This window comes from Lissotriton helveticus, chromosome 2_1, assembly GCF_964261635.1.
Source record: "Lissotriton helveticus chromosome 2_1, aLisHel1.1, whole genome shotgun sequence".
Taxonomy (NCBI): Eukaryota; Metazoa; Chordata; class Amphibia; order Caudata; family Salamandridae; genus Lissotriton; species Lissotriton helveticus.
In genome coordinates this window covers 267,595,412-267,611,111 of record NC_136059.1, presented here as the reverse complement: position 1 = coordinate 267,611,111, position 15,700 = coordinate 267,595,412, and the positions used below count along the sequence as shown (strand labels likewise).

Below are 15,700 nucleotides of genomic sequence, written 5' to 3'. Positions count from 1 at the left end.
CGAGACCTATTGCATTGCAAATGCTTGTTATACCCATGTTTTGAAGTTGATAAAGCGGTGTTTAAACGTTTTTTATCGCCAGCATACTAGGATGACAAACTGTTATATATCTCTTATAATTCTGGAAATATGCACTTCATACCGATTTCAAACGAGCAAGATTGCAATGATTTTAATTGTGCAATAAAAATTATCTAACTATTTATCTAAATCCACTACTAGAGACTCAATGTCCCTTTACATCACTCGTGCAAGTTCCTGCGTTCTCCCTCTGTTAAGGGTTTTCCACCGTCCTCTTCCTCGTCTTTCTGCTTTGTTTGTTTACCCTCTTTAGCACTGGGCAAATGTCTGAAGTAGAAAACTCAGATGCCTTTAACGCTTGATTGTCACCAAGACTTCCTGGCGAACAATGTCAGTTTATTCACTCGGTGTTTACACGCACGTTCAACTACTAGAGGCGCATTATCTTTGATTGGGAACACGTGTCTCGCTCTAACTCAGCGAAAACAAGAGCATTTTGTGGTTCACAGCGCTGACACACTAGAATGAGTGTCCGTTAAAAAACGCAGGGGTGACGAATTTACACAATTCATATGCAACCGTGCCTCACTGTGAGAAGAAGCGCCGTCGCGACAACACTCTAAAGTGACCGCCCGCATCACAAAATTACTTCGCACATTTAACAGTTTTGCTTTGTTTAAACAGAGTAAAAATAAAGAAGAAACATAAAAGCGGGCGCGCATTATAGACAAACGGCTGCACACATACAAAATAAACAAGCAGTGTCCTGAGGCTCACATATGGTTCGGCAGACCAGGCTCGAAAGCTGAACTCGAGGAGAGGAGATGAGCTAAAACGAAGACAACAAGAACATTTATGGTCGAGTTAATAAGTAAAGTAAGTTATAACTCTGATTAGTGACTAAGTGTTAAAAAGAAAAGGAAAACACAAGCCAGCAGGACTTTTCCATATGAGACATGCTCGGTTTGTAATTTGAATCCGGCCGCATTCCACGCTCAGAGACGGGAAAAAAAAAGCATGGCTGTTTATCAGCGCCGCGCGCCTCTCTGCAGACTCCCCCTGCATTCCAGAGAGGGGCGCGTCGCGATCCGGTCTGCCATGCCATGCTGTGGAGACAAGACCTGGCCGCGCGCACAACGTCATCCTATGGGGAAACGCTGCGCGCGGCCAGGTCTTGTCTCACTTCGTCATTCTGAGACTGCTGAGACGCCGACTATAGTTCTCTGGCAAGAACGCGCTTTGCGCGTTTCTAGCCGAGACCTAAAAAGGTGTATAAGGCACGAGGACAGTTAAAGACATGTAGGTTTAAAAGGTAGTCAGAGATTCACATTAAAAGGGGTGGTAGTCTGACGGGGACCCAGCTAAAAAAAGTTTAGCTGGAAAAAACCTTAACGACTTGACAATAAAATGATTATTCAGGCATTTGTGAGAAATTATTTCACTCTATTGCACGGGGCTTGTAGGTCCACAATAAGCTTCTTTAGTCCACATTCACACCCTCTCCAAACAGCTGATAATGTATCACGGTCATTGGCATCCTTCAAAAATATTTGCGAAAGTCCTTTTTTACATACTTGTAGGAACAAAGTACTGAAGTAAGTTAAGGTCATAGTCAGTAAAGGCCAGCCATTTATTATGTAGCTCTACGTTTATACCTAAAGCCAGCATAAATAGCTAAACCAGTTGCTAAATATGCTTTCAACTGTAACTAAAACAGTATAATCTAATAATAATAATAGGCTTGATTTCAGTCTAAACATAGAACTGCTAGAAGAGGAACAGATATGCAGAGTGGATGACTGGGCTTTAAAGCACATCAAGCGAGCTTAGGAGCATTAGGGTTATAAGGCATCCACTTTGGTCCGATTGTAGAGGATACGATCCTCAAAATATAACACCGTCTGGTAAGTTCAAAATTACAGTTGTATGTGATAACATTGATTTAATGGATTGCTTGAAAGTGAGGTATCTGCAAAAAATTTTAATTATTCCATTTCTTTAACTGTTTGTCAATGTAATACCAAATCTTGGGGGAAATCACTGGGTAAAAAAAGAAAACCAACAAGCTTTTTAAAAAGAATTAAAAAAACTCTAAGAGTGACAAACATAATGGAAACAAGACTTTATTAAGTAACTTTTAATATCAGAAAAATAAAACTCTTATAATTCTCTTTACAGCAAATATATAATATCAGTGCTTTGGCCATCATACGTTAAAGGCCCTTTATCATAAAATATATCGTTTTGAACTTTACTGAAATTGAATTTATAATCCCTATAACGTCCCTACATATACAAAACAAATAGGTTGTAAAATTAGTAAATTCTACACTATACTGATAGTTTGTCATTCGCAGTTGTGGATTATTGAAATATGGTACACGCATCTAATGTATGTTGATTCCTTGGCTTATTAGTTGCAGTGTACAATGCATATACAATACAAAATACATGCATGGTGAACATTCGTTCATACCTACAATACGGCAGTTTAAAATTAGGTCTTAATACTGACATTTAACTATTCTACAAGCAAGTAGCAATAAAGTTATGCATTACATCATACTGTGCCATCCAGGCAAAGTCAAAATAAAAACCGTCATTTGTAAACTTTTTTTTACGAAATGTAACCTTTCAAGTGGAAATAAAAAATAAAAACTCTATATTTTACTATTTCAATAGACATTTTTTTAAATTTGTTACACAGAGAAAAGTATTTATTTTACCATGGGAAAATAATGCTTAAAAAATAATTGGTAGAAAATTTCAACAGGGCATCAAAGCTGATAGCAACATAGATTTGGGACCCTAGGAATAATAAGTAGAAAATTATTCATAGGCTGAATTGTGAACAGAATACAAAAAGGGTTAGTAACAAGCAGAGTCGTACTGATCCTTTGGAGAGGAAATATCATTTGGAAACACAATCAGTTTATTACATGCCTTCCAACAGCTGCCATTTTTCAACCTGTTAAGAATCAATGGGCAACCCGTTTCCCTGTGATTAATAAAATAATTTGTTTCAAACTAAAAAAGTAACACTATGTTCTATCTAAAAACGCAATTTAATAATTACTTGATCAGACTAATGAATGGAATGTTTGCATCCTCACTATTAGTCAAATTATATGCAATTGAAAGAAATCATTGTAATGGGAAGGACACAGCCTCTTTTTCTATGAATGAGGTGATTGGCTTTGTTCTCTGAACACATAATCCACAAGCAAATTATAAAAAACTAATATCAACTTGATAGTGTTTTATCCCAAATGAATTACAGCTAATATGAAAATGGCAGACTATACTTTTTAAACTGATAAACTGTTAAAAACGTTACTTGCAATGCAACAGAATTAGGCCAAAGTTGGTGCAAATTAAAATACTTAAAAAAATCATATTGTGCTAAATCCATCAGGGCCCAATAGCCATCACAATACATTATCTTTTCTAACAAAATTATAAGGCCAATGGTCAAAAAACCATAATCACAATTGTTCAATAAATTTTCCTTACATCTTAACTTAATATATATCCAATGTTATCACAATACTTTTTTTCTACTCGCCTGTCCCATCATTAAAATGTACTGCAGATACATTGGTTTGCTAAGTGTATCTGACTAGTCTGCAATTAGTGTTACTGTAGCAGCGTAAAAAAAGATATCCAACTACGGCCTAATTCTAAGAAAGCTCAATAACAGTGAGGAGAAACTCCTAGGAAGACCACTAAACCGTACAATTTGAGTTAACATATTTAAGAAAGGATTTGAATAGCCTGAGTAACTGACGCCTGGCAAACAGGACACAATGGCATTTCTTTTTCACATATTTTGTTAGCACATTCCATGCAGAAAAGGTTATGGCCACAAGGAACAAGGGCGGCAATTACATCTTTTTCAAAGCATATAACGCAGTCGTGCTTTCTTCTCGATTCTGGAGGTGAACTCGACGTAGAGCCACCATTGGATGAAGATCCTGCATTAGAAGAAGAATAGCTGTGTGAACTATTGGAAAATGCAGGGATGTATATCGGAAGGCCAGCCTGGCTATGCACACTGCGTGGATTACTACCTACTCTCAGTGTAAGAGATTGCTCTAGGCCTTCTACAAATGTAGGTGACAGACTTTCCGTGCGCTGATTTTTTATGTTAGCTGCCGCATCTCCGTTATAACCTGCAAGGGTATTTGCAGATTCATACGGTGCCCAGAAAGTCTGAGGTGGAGGTGGTGGTGGTGGTGGTGGTAAGGAATCAAAGGTCGGTGGTGAACCAGCCACAAGATCTTCTGAACCCATTGGGTGGAGTGTTTCTCCAAACCAGAAGGTTCCCGTTCCAGCGTTAAATGGGCTTGTTGGACTGAAGTCTGATAATCTATTGTTTCCAAAAAAGGAATCTGTGGATCCACTGCCGAGAGAGCTGGAACTGTCATTCCGGTAACTGGAAATCATTCTAGTGCGGACAGGAGCAGTTGCATTTGGAGGAAGCCAAGAAGATGCAAAATGTCCCGATTCAAAACTTACATCTGTACCATTGTAATGGAAATCATTTTCTTCGTTGCGCTCAATGTAGTTGCCAGTGCGCATAGCAATATGCATTTCAATTTCCTCACGTGCTCTGTCTACATTTTCAGGCATTCCTGTCACTTCGAAGACTGGCTCCTTGTCCCGGCTTGGAGTTACTATATATGTGTGGGTCTGCTGCTGGATTCTTTTAATTGTGGCGCCCTTAGGGCCAACCACTAGTCCAACAACACGGTACGGTACTCTAACTTGTACAGTGGTCTGACCGGGCAGGTTGGTAGTCGGAGGAGCACTGCCCGCAAGAACAGGCCCATTTTTGTTGCGAGAAGCTCTTATCATGGAAAAGTGCTCAGCAGCTGAAAGGATTTCCCTTTTAGCCATGGCCACATCCTCTTTTCTCCCAGTGACAACAAAAATAGGTTCTTCTCCACGAACAGGTGTCTTGATGTAAGTATTTGTCTTTGCTCTTAGTGCTTTAATTTTGCAACCTTGGTAAAAACAGAAAAATAGGGTTTAATGTAAGCATTTTAGAAAACATGGCATAACATATCTACCAAATAGCTTGCAATAATTGGCAATATGAGTTGCATTAATATTTTCAAGGCATTAAAAACTTTCAGGCAGCAATAAATCTCAAACAAAATGATGCACAACAAAAACCATCAATGGATACATTACGGGCAAGAAAATGCCAAACTTTGCTTCACAAGACCAGACCTCTTTAGTAGGCCATTTAGAGCACTCCTGAAATAATAATTGGTTGAAAAGACAAGTAAGGCAGAGAAGTATTAGCAGAAGAGACATATTGAGAAAGTACAGACATTTACTAAATAGACAACTGGTGAGAGCTGTCGTCAGGAAAAGAGTGCAGAGGAAGGGTGAGTTATATAACCACTGGACAGAGGGAATAGAGTGACGAAAGAGCTAAATATGGTCAGGGGTGTGGAATTCTTTTAAATATCTACTTGTTCAATGGACAGAATGTGTCACAAATCTGTCTCACAAAAATAAAATTCACGTATCCCTTCAGGAGCCATGCTGCGAGATGACACATTATGGCAGCATTACCATTATATCATACAGGGGTGTGGAATTCCTATAGCCCTACTCCCAGGACATATTGTTTAGGGTCAAGGACAACAAGTTTTTATGTTTATTTTGTCATTGGGGCAGGTAAGCGCAATCGCCTGCAGCACAAACCCTTTGGCTGCCAGTTTACCGCACCATATTATGGATCAGGAAGGACAGCATCTACAGTTTAGGTAATATTTGTGTCCATATGTTAATGCTTTTTGAAGTTGTATTTTGGGTTCATTAATACAAAACCTTTCTTATTAGGATGAGTGCTCTAAGTAAATGTTGTAGGTTTGGACTGCACTACTGGCAGTGATTCCAGTGTAAAAATGTGTACACATGGTTAACAAAGTTTAACAATATGAGGCGTCATAGAATGCTCACAGAATGCGCTCTAATACATGAAGAAACTTGAATGCCACATTAATGATCCTATTCCTTCAAAATAACATGTTTAAAAAAAATTCAACTAGAATTAAAAAACAACTGTAAAATTGTAGGTTACATTTCTTTCAAGCATAATTTAGTAAAATGTATTTATGCATGTTAGTATTTCCCAAAGTTCAGTGCAAACAGTTTCAACAAGATAAAGGAAAATGTGAAAATAAACAAGCACTGGCAAAACTAATTGGTGGTAAGCCTTTTGGTTTCGTCAATGCTTTGATATGTTTTCGCAAAACGTTTTGGAAGCAAAGGTTGGCAAAAAGCAATAATATTGTTTGGTCACAATAAACTCACATTGTCACAGTACTCCTTTGAACTTAACGAAACTACTTTGTGTGCCAATATGCTTCTTGAGAAACAACAGAAACCAGTTGATGGATGGAGAATGTTAATAAACAAGCATTGGCATAGCCAATAGGTCTTGCCTTTGGGACCTTATAAGTGTTTAGTCATGCAACACTTGATGTTGTTGCACCAATTGGCTATGCTAATAATTGTTTAAACTGACTTGCATTTTAAAGGATTACATTTTTTTCTGCACCAAATAACTGCATTTCGCACAGCATTCTGCTTTTTTCCCTCATGCATGGTATCTCTCAGAGTTGAAACAGCAATACACCAAGGACTTAAGTTGTTGGCAGAGCAGGACGCAGGGAGACCGTGTGACCATGCATTTAAACAAATAAAATGGCCTCTGCCGTACAATACCACATTGAACATGGAAAAATGCACCTTCACAAGCATACTGGCTATTCCAAGTCACTGACTGGTGCAGGGAACAGTGATGTTACTGGTGACGTAATTCTCTTACTAAAAAAGCAATTACATTCTCCTGTGTATTATAAATGTCAGAGTCCAGAGCTAGGGATAGCGGAGGCATGGGGCTGGACATGGGTTTTTCAGAGTCTGCAGAAGGCAGGTTTGTCCATGGTTGTGACGGTTCGTAGAGATACAGAACGTCCGTGTAGCAAAAATCTAGTGTTCGTTTCTTTTAAAGGTTATTGGTATAGCGAAAAAGTATGAAAACATTGGGGGTTGGGGGCTGGAAGAGATGAAGGGGAAGCGTGCAAGCAAGAGAGGCAAAAGGAGCGAGGAAAGGATAGAGGAAGTTAGGGAATGTTAAAGAGGAAAAGAAACGTGTCATTCAGAGGGAGGGGGAGAGAATGATAACAAATGAAGGTGGTGAGTGAGAGGGGTAAAACAGAAGTAATTTGATAATAATACAGACCAGCAATAGATGAAAATGTCCCCTGGCCACAAACAGACCTGTAGTGTACAATGGATATGGACGGTCTGACAATCTGGATTAAACACCGTTTATATAGAGCTCAAACCTGTGCACAGCGTGAGTCACATATCACAAGACAGGGGCAGCTACAAACGTGGAGAGCTCTTCAAAGTTTCCACTCTTCCGCTCGAAATTCCCAAAAATTGCTGGCATGGTATATATCATTGCATTACCGCAGATTTACGAAATTCCCAAGCTATGTATGTGCCTATTGAGCACCAAACTGTAACAACTCTGATGATACATTGCCTCGTCTGGCATTTAGAAATGTCCAATTCAAACACTCAGGAAAATGCTTCCTTCCAGATGTGTGGCAAATGCAAATGTACTCACTCTGAGTCTCACGCATGTGTAAGTACATTTAACAAGTGTAAAAGTTAACCTTCTTTTGTGCCCAACACTTCTATCTTGCTTATTTACAAAGACAATGCATCATTGTGTGGTTGATGCGGAGAGAGGCATGCAAAGCGCGCAACCGCGCACATGCACTCAAGCTCTAGGCCGGTCATGGCAGCATCTGGTAGCACTTTTTCTTTTACCCCTTTACTAAAAGTCGAGCAAGCAGCGCATGCGCTGCTCTAGGCTCGACCAAAAAATGAAGGTCTTGGTTAATTCCAGACCTAATTAGAGGGCAAATTGTTAAAGAAAGTCACAAAAATTGCTGCAATGGTATATATCCTTGCATTACGGCAGATTTACAGCTTTCATTAAATCACACAAATTTGAAGTAGGAGGCCAGGAAATCATATTCCTCGAAAGATTTGTGAGCTGCTTTTGAGCACAAGCAGACATGTAGGTGTAGATTTTCTCCTGCGAAAATCTGTTGAGCGTTTACAAGTTCACTTTCCCTTCAACCACTTTTTCCCCAAACATGGGAGAAGTTTTGCTTGTGCCATTGTCGGGACAAAATGTCCAACCTGCTTCAGTATGGGAAAAGATTAGAGAGGAGCTAGCATGGTATTTAGTAGGTTTGCACAGACTTGAGAGAGCATTCCAACCCTGGAACTATTATTTAACGCTACATTATTACTGAACCGTACCTCCAGCCCCAGATCTGTGGAAAGGTGGCAAAAAAAGTGAATTGCTAGAATTCAAACCCTACGATAGTATGAGCCTTTGCATCATCAGAAAGGCTAATATCAGAGCTTTTATATAATGAGATTGCTTCCATAATTTGTCGCTGCACTACATTGCACCAAAGGGACAAGTGGATTTTTTTTACAGGACAAGTAGATCAATAAAGCAACCTGTCCCATGGACAAAAAGTTATTTTTTTTAAATTCCACACCCCTGATCATAGCTTTGATAACAGCCTTTCCTATTATGCCAGAGCTCATATTATAATCAGGGTTTGGATTCGAGTACGTTTCTGATTTGGCTAGCTTTCTGCAAATCTACACACTGGGCTGGAAGCAGACGTATGAGGGATTAAATGAATGCACGTCTGTGCACAACAGTTAAATGTTAAGGGTGTTGAACTCTTTACCCAACTCTCCCCAAAAAATGGGGAAAAAACTGGATATTTACTCACGACAAGGACAGGAGTGAAACTTTTGAGGGTGGGGAAAAAGCGTACTTGCAATTGTTCTCATGTGCAAATACACATATGTATATTTGTGTATCGGAGAATGAAATCACACAAACGTTCGCTAGGAATATAGTTTCCAGCCTTCTTTAGGAAGCTCTTGTGAATTCCTGAAAGTCCTAAATCTGCACCAACACAAGGACACATAACTGCAGATGCACTTTTGTGACTTTCTGTGCAAACTGGACTCCTAATTTATTTTCATTTGCTCATAAAGTTACCCATACTGGTTTTACATTGCATTATTAATCTTTTTTAGGTCTACACCTACCAGATAGCACAGCTGTCTGGTTTGCCAAGGACATCTTGGGGACACTTCTAAAGCTTTCCTAGGAATGCATTCTGCCCGTTGGTTACATTTTGGCTTTGTGGTTTGTAACTCACATTTGCTTGCTTTATAGTTGCTGGCTTTATATTATTTAGGTTGTCCAGCTTTAGTTTGACCCTTCCCATGCCCAAATCCTATTTACTATATTCTTCCACCAGTATTGAACTTCTGTAAAGAGGCCTTTAAATCTTGTTCTCATCCAGTCACATTTGATGTGCATTCAAAGACAGAGTTCAAATGACAGGCTCTATCTTCCAGGGAGCTGAGTGTTTATTTGCGTTTTCCGACTTCAAAGTGTGAGGAATGGATTTATGTGACAAGCATGCTGGCTACTTAGGGTGCTGTACGATGTAATTCTTTTACTAACACAAAACAACATTTAAAATGTCTGTAAATGACCTGTGCAGATATTTCAGAATATGGAAGACACAAACGAAGCACATCTTATAGAAATTCTGAAGTCTGGTAGAAACAAATATGCCAATATGACCAAAACAAATCAATACACTAGGTGATGCCATTTTAACACACTGTCTGTGCTCCATATACTTTCATCAGTAAACCTGTTGGACTGTGCAAATGTAACAATCATTTTAATGGTAGATGGGTGGCCTGTAATGGCAGTGCACTACCACACCATGGATACTCCACTTTAACGCACTCCACTCTACGCTGCACTCCACACCGCACTACACTCTGCACCAGTCCCACTATGCCTCTCCGCATCACTGCACTCTACTCTGCACCACTCCACTCAATGCATCTCTACTCTAAATCACTCTACTCTATACCATTGCACCCTACCCCACGCTAGACTACTATGCACCGCTGCACTCTCTGCGAGTCCATTCAAATCTACTCCGCAACACTGCACTCTACTCTGGCACTTCCCTGAAATAATCTACTCTATGCCACTCTATTCCACTCTGAGCCACTGCAATCTACCATGCGCCACTCCACGTCACTACTCCATTACACTCTACGCTACTGTACCATATGCCACTCTACTCTGCAACACTGCACTCTGTGCCACTGAAATCTACGCCACCCTGCGCCACTACACTCTACTCTGCACCACTCTACACCAATCCACTCTACGCCACTCTAATCTACTGTGCACCACTGCACTCTATGACACTGAACTTTATGCCTCTCTACTCTCCTCTCTGCACCAGCCGATTCAATTCCAGTGCACTCTACCCCACTATATGTACCACTGCACTCTTCACCTCTGTACCCTACCCCACTGCACCACTCCGCACTAGGCCACTTCACTCAACTCCTCTACTCTATGCCAATACACTCTACACTACTCTCCTATGCAACACTGAACTCTATGCCACTCTACTTTGCATCACTCCAAGCTAAGCCACTCAAATATTTTCTCCATGCCACTACACATCACCCTACTCTTTGTCACAGCACTCTACGCCACTCTAACTCTGAACTCTGTCCTGCACCACTCCACTCGACGACACTTCGCTCTATTCTGAGACAATCCACTCTACATCACTGCACTCTATGCCACTCTTTCCACTCCATGCCACTGCAATCTACTCTGCACCACTTTACTCTACACCAATGGATTCTACATCACATTAGTTGAAGCCAATGCACTCTACGCCAATCTACTCTGCACCGCTGTACTTTACACCACTTCACTCCAGTCCACTCTACGACATTCCACTTTACGACACTCCACGATACTTTACTGTGTGAAGCTCGATCTACTCCATTAAACTCTACTCCACTCGGACTACTTCACTCTATAAAGCTCTATGCAACTCCCTCTGCACCAATCCATGCCACTATATTCTACTCTATTCTACAAAACCCTACTCCCCACTGCTCCACGTCACTATACTTTACTATATGCCACTCCCTTCCACTCTTTGACACACTACTCCCTCCATGATACTCCACAGCACTCTTCCACTCTACACTTTCCCATTCCATAACACTGTTCACACCACACCACTGCACGACTCTCTATGGCACACCATGATATTCCACTTAACGACACTGCACTCCCCTTTACCTCACTAACTTTCAGCCATGCTGAACAGCAGCCATGCTGGCGTACACCCTGGCTAAAACACATTTGCACAGCTAATGGCTCTTGCACAGGAGAGATCTATTTGCTTTGCAAGTGCTTGCTTTTCTTTATTTTAAAATGTTTACATGAATGAAACTTGTTTAGTAAATGTTTAAAAAATGGTATCAAAAGTTGAACTAGCTATTGGACAACGTTTTTTCATGATGCAAATTTTTTTGTGTACATTTTATTTAGAAGGCAAACAATCGGGATTCTGGATGCATTTACATATATCCAAGGAGCATTAGAAGTTGTCTCAAAATGTTACATTCGGGCAACATGGGGGGGGGTGAGGGGGGCGAGACAGTGAAGACACCAGAGGTGGGCATGAAGTAAAAGCACATGGACTGGTGTATGACTGAGGAGATATGGGGCGAGGGTGAGGGGAAAAAGTGAGGGGAAAAAATCTCGATGCCATGGAAAGCACTCAATATACAATTGACCTAGACCTTATAGGCACTTACAAATTAACCCTTTTGAGGTATACCATATGTTGCACAAACATTACAAGCTTAATCCCCTTTCTTTAATTATTGGGGTAGTAGGTATATCCAATATACCTACTATCCAAAGTTGGTGCCTCCTTAAATATTCGCCCATTCCCTGAAAGTAAAATCTCAGATGTGAGACAACAAAAACACACACACACACTAGTGTCAAAATACAACACAGAAGAAAGAAAAAAGTGTGTGAGAGCGAGAGGGCACCTCACGGGCGCACCACCAACGGGAACCTGGCAGGTACTCACCAGGATTGCCCTGTTCTCATCATTGGCACCATCATGCTCGGAAAGAAAAATGTGTCCAAAAACACAAATAAAGGAAAGTGTTTTGTGAAGGTATGCAGTGAAAATAGACCACAGACAACCAATATAGTGTCAAACATATAAACCACACAGCAACACAGATATGCAATTTTATTCTGTCTCTTGTGTTGGGTGTGGATTCTAAAAAAAGTGAGTGTGGTTACTAACTATCCAACCAACACCACTTTACTTGCCGACATGTTTCATTGCCATCTAGCTTTTTGGCAATTTCTTCAGGGCGTCACACATATTAAAGCCACTGCATAAGGACAACATAGTCTTCACAATCTCACTCGGCCATCTGTACTCATACCAGCCGGGAGGATAGTCCCCTCATGGAACTGCAACTCCAAACGTAGGTCGTTAATCCTTCCCCTTCAATTTACGCACTGGTGGAGGATGTCTGGCATTGACTCAGCCCGTCGGGCTGAGTCAATGCCAGACATCCTCCACCAGGAGTCCTGGTGAGTACCTGCCAGGTTCCCGTTGGTGGTGCGCCCGTGAGGTGCCATCTCGCTCTCACACACTTTTTTCTTTCTTCTGTGTTGTATTTTGACACTAAGGTGTGTGTGTTTTTGTTGTCTCACAACTGAGATTTTACTTTCAGGGAATGGGCGAATATTTAAGGAGGCACCAACTTTGGATATACCTACTACCCCAATAATTAAAGAAAGGGGAGTAAGCTTGTAATGTTTGTGCAACATATGGTATACCTCAAAAGGGTTAATTTGTAAGTGCCTATAAGGTCTAGGTCAATTGCATATTGATTGTATTGAGAGTGGAGGGAGACCTATGACCTGCTTTACCCTCTAGGCTCCTTGTTGTTATCAATGCCATGGAAAGCACACCAAGGAATGCTATAGCAGGAAGGATGTTCATGTTTAAATTACCTCACCGCTATTGAGCGAAGAATCAAAAATTGAAAGGTGACGTTCTGGATTTGAACAGTGTCTTGCGATGATGCGGTAGATAACGCTTGCAATCGATTGTATGTGCAAAGGTATTTATAGGCTTCATTTCTATGTCAAAAAACTTTTTTTTTAAATTGTTTTTTTAAATGCCAACATCTGTACAAGTTTGTATAATGGAACCAGTGTCGGTAATAATGCAAGCTGAGGTCACAGCACTTTCTTAGAGCACTCACCCTATAGTAAAGACTTTGCATTACTGAACCATATATAAAGGTTCAGACAACTCAAATAAGGATTTACATCGTCATGGTTGCAAGTCAATGCTCTTAAAGAAATGCACAGTGTGATAATAGCAGTTACCACGTATAAATCCCACTGCTGTCGCAGGCCACCTCCAGGAAAAATTATTTGGTCGGTGTAAATGGCAGTCAACGAAATCACTGAAAAGTGATAAATGTCCACTGGGTGACACAATGTGTATGCTCATGCATGAAGGACAAAAATGGTAACACAAAAGAAATGTGGTGGAAACTGTTTCATAGTTATTTCTCAAGGGTTCAGTCCTGTAAAGCCCCTTCTTTGCAAGGTCCAAACTTTCAATTATTGAGTGACGTTTCTGCTGCCTGGACAACAGAAGCATACTGAACCATGCGATCCTTGACCCCATTCACTTGCCTCAGGATGTTCTGCTAGAATTCATTTGTTCGCGTCTAAATGGCCTGGACAGCCAGGTATTCACAAAATTCAACTCAAGGTGGGAATTCATTTTGGCCTTTCCCATGTAGTGTAATGGCAATGCTTGCAATTGTATTATAAACTATGAGGACACTGTTGAGTTGTCATGTCGTCAAAATATTGTTGATGCCACAGCTTGCATGATCAAGTAACCGTAGAAAGTACTTGCACACTCCAAGCAGAAATTTGCTTCACTCTATTTCAGTCTACCTGCTCTCTTACAACAAGTCCACCAAAAAAGGTTGATGTACACTATGTTTTGTTCTTAGTACCACACTTCTTGGAACGGCAGCAGAAAACTAGTGTAACCACGATATACACTTTCAATAAATACTTCACTGTAGCTATGACTCCTTGTAAATCGGATAGATCAATATTATGTGTACTGTACTTGCCAGAAGACGACATTACTTGAACAAGCCCAAAATGAAGAGAGCACCCTAGTGTAGAAGGCCACAGTGTATTGAGTGCGTGCCTAGGAGACAAGCCCCCAGCAGCCACCAGGAAGAAAAAAAATCCCTATCATCTCGGGTTGACGTGCTACAATGTCATGCATCTTCAGTGAAAACAAAATACCCAAACTAACCTTAACCTGTACGGTTAGGGAGCTGGATAACTATATCCCAGCACCATTTTGTAACTATTTAATTTAATGATAAAGTTTAACTCTACCGTGACACCGTTGGTTTCTGCACTGCAGGAACATTTTGAACATAACCAGTATATTAAGAGATAAAGGCAGCGAAAGTGTAGGTAACCTAGGGGATGCTTACTCACAACTATATCAGCCCCAAGGAAAAGAAGAAAAAAAAACAACAACCAATTTCACTGGAATCCAACCGGTTGTTGGTTTCCATTGACATGTGACCTGAACAGCATCCTGTTAAACCTTTTAATACATTTAAAAGAGCTTAGCCTATGCAGAAAAACATTATCAACTTAAAATATTGTCCAGTAAATATTAGGTGTAGATTCAGAACTTAGAAAAAATGTCACTAAAGCAGCTGGAGTTGAATTGTTCGAATCTTATAAAGATAAAGACGCATTTCCCTATATTGAAAAATGTATTCAAGAAATTAAAGAAGCAAAAAAGTTCTAACTACTCAATTCGCTGCGAATAGTTTTGGCACTTAAGTTTTTTAACAGTCCTTTGGTCATTAGTACGGATATCCTACACTGTCAAGAACTGGCAGACTCCCCAACAATTATTTTTCAATGATCAATAAACTTTAGAGAGGTTCTTGCTGAAGATATGAAAATAACTGAAAGCAATATACTTTGCCCCTGTTCGGTGAAATTTCAGTGTAGGGAATGGAGTATCATATTGTTCTCTAGAAGCCCTTGAAAATTCAATGAACACCCTTTACTATGGAGATTCATTTTGGGAAATGTGCAGAGTTACAGACAGCTTCAAATCTTCTTTAGTTATTCCTTAAAATGTTTTCTCTTGATAAGGCCACATTAGTGGGCCATGTCCCTTCTAACTTTTGTTTCGAAACGGTTTGTAAAAGGGATCACAACTTAACTGCAGAATTATATGGAATCTAACCACTGGTTCCAATGCAACCATGGTTCGGTCCCAGCATGGGCAGTGAACCAGTCATCAACTCAATTATACACACCCTACATTGGTCAGTTGACAAAGGTGGTGAGGTGTGTTCAATTCTTCTGGCTCCCTCCACTGCCTTCGCAACACAACAGCGTATTCTCAACATCTGGTGAGATGTGCTATGAGATGCAATACCTTTCAAATACTTTTGGCTCCTCTTTAAAGAAGCTTAGCTTAGCTCAAGGAGTAAAGTCAGATATGATGGAAAACGCAGGAATCTAAAAGCACAATAGAATTTCATTAAAATATATTTTTTCAAAGGGTTTTAAGGTGGACTTAAAATAATA

General features: G+C 40.2%; 1 protein-coding gene across 1 annotated transcript in view; it reads right to left on the bottom strand.

Annotated features, from left to right (window-relative positions):
- Positions 1-2,128: 2,128 nt before the first annotated feature.
- Positions 2,129-15,700, bottom strand: part of MEX3C (mex-3 RNA binding family member C) — a 42,600-nt gene continuing 29,028 nt past the window's right edge. The window contains exon 2 of the mRNA XM_078674809.1: positions 2,129-5,027. Coding sequence (XP_078530935.1) covers positions 3,775-5,027 — 1,253 coding nt within the window. The 3' untranslated portion in view covers positions 2,129-3,774. The remainder of the gene's footprint in view (positions 5,028-15,700) is intronic.